This window comes from Alexandromys fortis, unplaced genomic scaffold (assembly GCF_014885135.2).
Source record: "Alexandromys fortis isolate MF-2015 unplaced genomic scaffold, M_Fortis_MF-2015_v1.1 scaffold_23, whole genome shotgun sequence".
NCBI lineage: Eukaryota > Metazoa > Chordata > Mammalia > Rodentia > Cricetidae > Alexandromys > Alexandromys fortis.
In genome coordinates this window covers 15,576,326-15,585,691 of record NW_026067907.1, presented here as the reverse complement: position 1 = coordinate 15,585,691, position 9,366 = coordinate 15,576,326, and the positions used below count along the sequence as shown (strand labels likewise).

Genomic DNA, 9,366 nt, shown 5'->3' with positions numbered 1-9,366 from the left:
ATGGAAAAACAAAACCTCACAGTAGTGACTGAGTTCATCTTAATGGGTATCACTGAGCGCCCTGAACTGCAGGCGCCATTGTTTGGACTGTTCCTGGTCATTTATATGAGCTCCATGGTAGGCAACCTGGGCATGATCATCCTCACCACAGTGGACTCCAGGCTACAAACACCCATGTACTTCTTTATCAGACACCTGGCTATCACGGACCTAGGTTATTCTACAGCTGTGGGACCCAAGATGTTGATAAATTTTGTTGTAGATCTAAACATAATCTCCTATAACCTTTGTGCGACACAGCTAGCTTTCTTTCTTGTGTTTATAATCAGTGAACTTTTTATTCTGTCTGCCATGTCCTACGACCGCTATGTGGCCATCTGTAAGCCTCTGCTCTACACTGTCATCATGTCCCAGAGGGTCTGCAATGTGCTCGTGGCAACCCCCTATTGCTATTGCACATTTGTCTCCCTTCTAGTCGTCATAAAGATTTTCACTTTGTCTTTCTGCGGCCCCAACGTCATCAGTCACTTCTACTGTGACAGTCTCCCCTTGATATCTTTGATCTGCTCAAACACTCATGAGATTGAAATGATTATTCTGGTCTTGGCAGCTTTTAATTTGATTTCCTCTCTTCTGGTTGTTCTTGTGTCCTACCTGCTCATCCTTGTAGCCATTCTCAGGATGAACTCAGCCGAGGGCAGACGCAAGGCCTTTTCTACCTGTGGGTCCCACTTGACAGTGGTCACTGTCTTCTATGGGACTTTGATATTTATGTATGTGCAGCCCCAGTCCAGTCACTCCTTCGACACTGATAAAGTGGCTTCCATATTTTATACACTGATTATCCCCATGTTAAATCCCTTGATATACAGTATGAGGAACAAAGATGTAAAATATGCTCTACAGAGGACATTGAGAAAGATATACAGCATCCTCTTTTAACTATTATATGCTTGAGGAATTCTACCAACCACAATTCAACAAACATCAACATCTTTTTGTCCAAATGTTTACCCTGCACAAATGAACATATAATATACTTAAATATTGCCATCCTTTATACTAATGTGTATTATAATGTTATAAATACATCAGTAAAAATGTGTTTGCCTTTAAAATTATTTACGTATGTATGTGCATATCTCTGCATGGATGGAGACCAGAGGACCATTCGCAAGAGTCATTCCTCCACTTCTACCACGTGGGCTCTCAGGGTAGAACTCAACAGCAAGGTATTCATCCCGCTGAACTATCTTCTTGGCTCCCCTTAACAAGAGGCATGAATTGTAACATATAATTAAGAAATTTTCTACCATAACAGACTGTATTTAGTTCTATAAACATATAAACATGAAGAAAAGTATGTATGCTACATGCGTGTAAAAAACAAATGTGGTTACATTTGAGGAATGGTTTGCTCTTTGTGACACCCTATAGCAAGGGATTTTCTAGCATCTATGTGTATTATTTATATATGTTTTCCCCCTTTCAGGCAGCATAATACTTCTGCTTATACTTCTTATGTTCCTGTGTATATTGTTTTAAAATCACATTCTTATATTCTGTTAGCGGACTCATGGTCACACAATCAATGACTAGAATCACTCCAGTGTATACTTAGGCTCAAATGTCCCTATGTTATTTGGAATTCTTAAGGTTTCTTGCTTTCATATACAGCTTGAGAGATGCTATTAACATAACAGAACTGAGTTTTGGTACCATAACGCTTCAATTTAGTCTTTAAGTTTTTCTAATACAGTGTACTTGTGCATATTAGTGAATAAAGTCATTATAATATACTCTCTGAGTTCTGCCATAGAAACTTCCAGAATTAGTTTCTTTTTTCTCACTGACTTGTTTTCATGTACTTAACCAGACAGTTGTATAGATGCATTGATCTTTGGCCTTGGGTGCCATGCACCGTGCCCCCGTGTCTGCGTTCTGTGCGCTGGCACCCAGTTTGCGAGCTTCAGGCAAGGGAGCTGGAGGTTAAAATAAACAGACACACTTGGACAGAGAGACAGTAACACGGGTCATCCTTGAATTCTCCAAGAATGCCCCCTTTATTTTGTTCAGGGACAGATTATATAGAGATAGCCATGCCCCAGTCAAACCCACCAGAAACCACTCTCCTGCCATCAGGAACTCCTGAAGGTCTCGTGCTCAGAGCAGCTGTAGGCACTCAGATCAGGGAATTACAAGAAATTCAGGATCTGGGGTCTCACTGCTCCCAACACTTGGGATGCCAATGTCATTGCCGATGTAAAGTCCCTTAATGGAATACTGTTCCCTTTTGATCAGAGAATGTAATCTGTGACTCTGGTAAAGGACTAATACAGTTGAGCAGGTCACTTAGATATGAGAACAAATAAAGGAAGCTGAGTTCACCATAAGCTATGGTAGATGGTTGGAACAATAAGAAGATACTGTATTTCCTTCCTCAAATTTCCATTCCTGAGCAGTGAATATAGGAGATACCAGGAAGTTAAACAAGGTCTCTGAAACTATTCTTGTTTTTTCCTCTTCTATTCTTTTATTTTCAATACTGTCCAGACCCTAAGTCTTGTAGTGATTTTGCTTGTTTGTTTCTGTTTTGCTTTGCTTTCGAGGGGGTCTTCTTTCCTCTGTATTAATAGAGTATTGGGTATTGCGATCCTCTAAAATTCCCCTCTGCTCCATGAGGCTCCTTATCTACTATGAGACTGACTTTCAAACTATCTTAGCTTAGAAAGAGAGAGCATGGGCTTCTCTCTTCTTCTTCCTCATCTTCCTCCTATTGGCAGGTGTGAAGGTCTGCAACCTGCCTTCCCTGAAGTTTTATCTAAACTCTATTAAAAGTCCATTTCTTTTTAGTTTGTTTTTGAATTGTTTGGTGGATAGTACTACAAACACTATGGGATCCCTGCTTCCATTTGGTCATCAACATTCCCTCCAGTGACAGGTTCCTCTGCACATAGTGGACGTTTACCCTGCTCCTAATGTGTCTGAAAGAGGCAGATGTTGTCTGGGCACTGTATTCTAGGCCCTCTTACATGAATATCAGCAACAAATTTGACAATGAAAAGGGGTACTTTTTTGTTTCAGAGACATGGCAGTGGATACTGATACCATTTTACAGGAACAATACTCATATATTTACCATGATAGGCCTTCATTCATCTTTTTCCTTTGCATTTTATTGTGCAAAGCAACAGGTTGACAGTTTTAGTATTTTAAATGCAGAGTATACTACTATGGACAAATGCTTCTTAGAAGATTGGGCAAAACATTTTTTGTATAACTGAAACTCTATGTATATGTATTAATAAATACTCATTTCTCACACCTCCCTTCCTTTGAACTCAATATTTGATTCTGCCATGATGCAATACTCTAGACTCCTCAAGTAGATGGCAGCAAGTGTTTGTCCTATAACTGATATATTTTATTCAGGGTCCTCAGATTATCTTTGCTATTACAAGTGGCAGGACATCTTGCTTTAAGCTGAGTAATATTCTACTTTAAACTGACTGATTTTTTTTTATAAAACACAGAAACAGGTTTTAAGAGAGAGGCCAAGAGAAATAAATTGGTTAAAAAATGTCCCTTGCAATTATTGGACTATATGTAATACTCTAGGGTAATCAACAAATTATTCAACAATTCCTTAAGGAAAGTCTCTAAAATTTTTGAATTATAAATTATCCTAAAATTTCCATGTTAAGGGACAAGATAAAGAATTAGGAGAGGAGCCTTATTTCAGGTAACAAAGACAGAAAGTTTCCTAGGGTTCTGTGTGTAGAGAAAATCAGTGGTAATGGCTAACTACTTCTGTGGCCTTCTTGTGTACTGTAAGTGCCTATCTCTGACCCAGTCTGCAATTCTTGATTTTCCATGATATAGATCCAGACCCATGGGCTTTGTTCTTCATTTTTATTTTTGTATCTTCCATAAGTTAACAGTCTGGGAAATGACACTTACTATTTCAGTTTGAAAAATATTTCTGTCTGCATATAATTTTATAGGCATAAAAGGGAAGAAATAAGAAAGAGAAACCACTGATTAAAAAGCATAGTCCAGATGTAGTGATTTTTGTTTGCTTATTTTGTTCACGGTTTGAGAGAGAACTTTTGGGAAAAGAAAGCATGCAGCCTCCTTCCAAACAGGTATTTAAAGTCTGTAGATAATTTTTGTCTTTCAATCATTCTTTAAATAAAAATTTGTGTGAGACTCATTGCTAACTTTCTTGTAATACTAACATACTCTTAGTATCACAGGATTTTCACGTATCCATTTGTGGTAATGACACAATGCCATTTTTTTCATGATAGAAGATGACTAAATTTTTCTGGATCATGGTTTTATAACATAAACCAAAAGGATCAATATGAATATCAAAGTTTGAAATAGCTATACATTTATTTTCATTGAACTTCAATACAGCTAAAATGAAACACCAGCATCTCCTTTTACTTAAAAGGCTGTAGATGCTTATTAGATGCAGTTAAGAGTGTTATATTTCATGATTATAATTCAAACATCAGCAAGATCCAGAAGCAATACTTAAGCGGTATTTTCCAAATGCATTACAAGATCAATTGCCAAATGTCAGTTTTTTTGTCTTTTTAATACCATCCTTGAGAATAAGAGAGAATTTTGTTAGCCTTAATGTGTAACACCAAAACCTTTGTTTTAACTAATTTGCTACTATTGCCAATTACATCTGCACTATTGGGCATGAAAAGATTCATGTGCTTTGCTGCACACAAGTATGCATATTTCAATGAACATTAAACTGTACTTGGACATGAATAGTGTTTAGGATAATTCATGTGAATATTACTCCTGCTAACATGGTGATGACTGAGTTCATCCTGATGGTCCACACTAATGGTCGGTTCTCTGTTCAGTCACCTTTAAAAACAGACAAAGAACACATGCACACAAACACACACAACTTCTTTCAATTAAATTGTTGTTACCATTTTAAAATAGAAATACATACATAAAAATGTCATCATTGAAAATTACTTTTATATACCATGGAAAAAAATGAGTAATTTTGTGATACTTTTTCCTTCCCAACAACACAGAATGGTTTCTTTCATATAAGATTATAGTTTTTAAATAAATTACATACTCTAAGTGAACTCTGTGTAAACAAAATCAGTATGGGTTCTAGATTATAGCTATATGATATATAATTAAATTATTTTTCATATAAAAACAATTTTCTGTGTCAAATGAAATTTTAAAAAATCACTGTAGTATCTGTCAATTTTAGCAACACTTTTGTGATGACTAGCTGTACTTGTAAGGATTATATAGAATTATTAATTTTTTTGTTAATGTAACATTTTATCTAACATTTTTGGTATAGCCTAGCCTTGCCTCAACTTTATTATGGAGGCAGGATGATCTTTACCACCTCATTTTCACTCTCTCAGTTTCCAAGTGTTCTGAGATTGCAACATACACATCTCCCTTGATGTTTGATATCTAAAATATATTACTATGTATTAATTGTAGGAAAACCAAGTCTGATGGTGACATTTTAAATGCGCATATGATAAATTCTGATCATGTTCAACTCCCTGTTACTATAATTTGTCTTTCTCAACTACTTGATATTCCTCTATCTCTTCTCTAATAATAACAATGTTTTAATTTATGAAAGACTATACAAGTTACTCAATAGAAATCCTTATTTATGTAAATGTTTAATATACCTCATTGTCAAATGAGTTATTAATATCATTTAACAATTGCATTTATATGACAGCAACAGCTAGAAAATGTGAATTCTAAAATAATAATTTACTAACCAAATATCACATTTACTTTTTTTATATTTCTAAAAAAATATAATAATATTTTCCACTTTTGTTTTTCTAGCCCCTTCCATGGCTTCTTCCTATAACACTTCCCATAATTCCTTACTCTTAAATTGATAACTTAATTTTCTGTTACAATTATAGTTAGAGTCACAAACACTCACACAAACACACACACATCCAAATACATAAATAAAACCAAGAAATTTTTATGATGTTGCCTGTGTGTATGCATGTGTGTGTGCATAATTTCATAGAAAACAACATTAGTTTGGACAAACAATGAGGGATTCACTGCCACAGAGTAGCTAATTGCCTGTAATTTTTATGAAGAGATAGTAAACCGTAATATTTTCCCACTTTCACATTGGCATGGTCCCTAAATTTTATATACATTTTTTAAATTTTCAGTTATTCTTTTAGTTAGCCTTAATTTACATTATAATATGTGAACTTTTTTACATACTTTTATGTCTATCTTATTTATTTTCCAATCTAGCTTTCATATCGTGTATATTCATACCATGTACCTATCTCAGTTTTCCAAACACATCATTATTTATAATTTATATAGAATTTTTATTGGATACAATATGATGTTAACTGTCTTATATACTGTTTAGGTATTATATGTCAGAGGAACCCTTCTTTCCAGTGTGTCATATAAATATCAATATAAATATAATATTATTATCTGTTGAGTTAGGCTTTCATTCATGAATCTGTAGTTGTGGAAGTCTTCTTAACAAAATTGTAAAATATATATTTTCAAACATGCCCACACATCACATATATACACATATATGTATATATGTGTGTGTCATATTTCAGTAGTGTTACATAATAAATGCTTTGCATGCCAAGTATTTTTATGCTATTAATTATGATGATGTCTTTATCAAGTATGTTTTTTGATACAGGAGAATGAAAGAACACAATATCACAGTATTGACTGAATTCATCTTAACAGGCATCACTGACAGCTCTGAGTTGCAGGCCCCATTATTTGGGCTGTTCCTTGCCATATACATGACCACAATGATAGGAAATTTGGGAATAATTAGTCTCACCACAGTTGACTATCACCTCCAAACACCTATGTACTTCTTTCTCAGACACCTGGCTATTACAGATCTTGGATATTCTACCGCTGTGGGACCCAAAATGTTGGAAAATTTTGTTATGGATCAAAATACAATTTCATTTCAACTGTGTGCCGCGCAGCTAGCTTTTTTCCTTGTATTCATTGGTAGTGAGCTATTCATTCTGTCTGCAATGTCGTATGACCGCTATGTGGTCATCTGTAAGCCTCTGCGTTATCCTGTCCTCATGTCACGAAGGGTGTGTTGGGTTCTTATGGCAATGCCGTACCTTTATTGCACATTCGTGTCTCTTCTCATCACAATTAAGATTTTCACTTCATCCTTCTGTGGTTACAACGTCATTCACCATTTCTACTGTGACTGCATCCCCTTGCTGTCCCTACTCTGTTCAAATGCAGAGGAAATAGCATTTATTGTTATGATCTTTGCAGCTTTTGATTTAATTGTCTCTCTCCTTGTTGTCCTTGTGTCCTACATGCTTATCCTCACAACAGTTCTCAGGATGAACTCTGCAGAGGGCAGGCTGAAGGCTTTCTCGACATGTGGGTCCCACCTAGCAGTGGTGACAGTGTTCTATGGGACTTTGATCTTTATGTATGTGCAGCCCCAGTCCAGCCATTCCACTGACACTGATAAGATGTCTTCAATCTTTTACACCCTGGTCATCCCAATGTTGAATCCCTTGATCTATACTTTGAGGAATAAGGATGTAAAATCTGCCCTACACAGGACTTGGAGAAATATTGGCAATATCTTTTCTTAGGGGTTTTATACAATAATTCTACATATCTGTGACAAATGTGAACCAATTCAAAGAAGGTACAGGAAGCACACAAATCTCAATCTATAATTAAATATTGACACTGTTGGCTAAGATTTAAATTTCTATGTGCCATAAATACTATACTAAATATTCATACAAAGATTTTGTCTTACTTGAGAAGAGGTGTTTATGGCATAATAGTTATCTATCTAGAGTACAAAATAGATTTAGGTCTCAATACCATAAAAGTAGAAACCAGTGTTGGATACTGTGTTTCTCTGAGGAACAACTACAGGTATAATAGAGAGATAACATATTATGTAGTATTTATAAATGCTATTTCCCATCCTGTAAATGACAGAGAAGCTGCACCCGTGAATTCTCGACAATTTGGTGGCATCTATGAGACCTGCATGATGTCAGCTCTACTTGACATGCCAACCTATATGGAAGAAACCTTGCAGGACACCAGTGTAAACACATGTACATACGGGCAGTAGTAAAGGAGTCAGCAAGTTGTATCCTGAAGACAGCCACCCTCAAGGTCAAACCTTCTATTTCAAAAGCAGGAACAGAAGTAAGCTTGCAGAATCTGACCAATTGTCAGGTTGGAGTGCATCTACCTGTTTGGGCCATCTTAATGTCAAAAGAACCAAGTAAATAAATCCTGGGTCAGGACGTGCAGCCCTGGTTGTTGTTAACAATTTTGAGAAACCTCAAACTCTCTGACCTTCAGACAAGGTAGAAATAAGACTCCACAGTTGTAGAAGTTTGCACTCCCAGCAACAGGTAAATAGTATTCACCTCATTCCACATCCTCTCCAACAGAAGCTGTCTATAGGGCCTAGTCTGCCCTTATTCCTGGGGGCATCTCGAGGACTAAGCATTCAGCCCTTATTCCTGGGGCAAGTACAGTTTCTAGTCTGTTCTGTTGAAAACTCTTGGTTTATATCTGTACTACATTTTTTATTGTTAAATTTATTTTTAACACATTCTTTTCTCATTTTACATACCTATTCTCATCCCTACTCCCTCCCCTCCTCCCTCCACTCCCTCCCCTACCTCAGCTACCCATTTACACACCTCAGAGAGGGTAAGGTTTCCCAGAGGGAATCAAGAAAGTTTGACACATCACTTTGAGGCAGGACCAAGGCCCTCCCCACATATCTAGGCTGGGCAAGGTATCCCTTCAAAAAGAATGGGCTCTAAAACACCAGATCAAGTACTAAGGATAAATCCTGATCCCACTGCCAGTGGCTCCACAGACTGCACAAGCCACAGAATGGATCTACATCCTCTTTCGAAGAGATAACAGGATTAAAAAGTGGAATAAAGGGAATAATGTCCTCAGGCAATGGTGGTCTGTGCCTTTAATCTTAGCACTCCAGAGGGAGAGGCAGGCAGAGCCAGCTCACCTCTCTGAGCTCAAACCTATCCAGGTCTACAGAGTAAGTTTCAGGACAACCAAGCTTAGGCAGTGAAAGACAGAAATTTGGTGAAGATTCTGAAAGACTCTAAATGTATTTTTGAGGCCTCTCAGCTCTAAAGACATTTTTTGAAGCCTCACCATTTGGAAATGGGACAGTCACCCACAAACACATGGTGACTGTTCATCCTCCTGTGTCCTTGTAAATCATCTTTAAACATAGCTCCAATCTGGGAATTGGGGCAAAGACAACCCACAGAT

The 9,366-nt window shown here is 36.7% G+C and overlaps 1 protein-coding gene across 2 annotated transcripts; it reads left to right on the top strand.

Moving 5' to 3' along the window:
- Positions 1–7,679, top strand: LOC126497616 (olfactory receptor 8K3-like). Of its 2 annotated transcripts, XM_050135753.1 has the most exons (2): positions 1–911; positions 7,649–7,679. In XM_050135753.1, exons 1-2 carry the CDS (start codon positions 1–3, stop codon positions 7,677–7,679), a joined length of 942 nt encoding a protein of 313 aa, XP_049991710.1. The 2 variants fall into 2 exon arrangements, with proteins under 2 accessions (XP_049991710.1, XP_049991709.1); XM_050135752.1 differs by lacking the exon at positions 7,649–7,679 and having other exon boundaries at positions 1–942.
- The last annotated feature ends 1,687 nt before the right edge of the window (positions 7,680–9,366 follow it).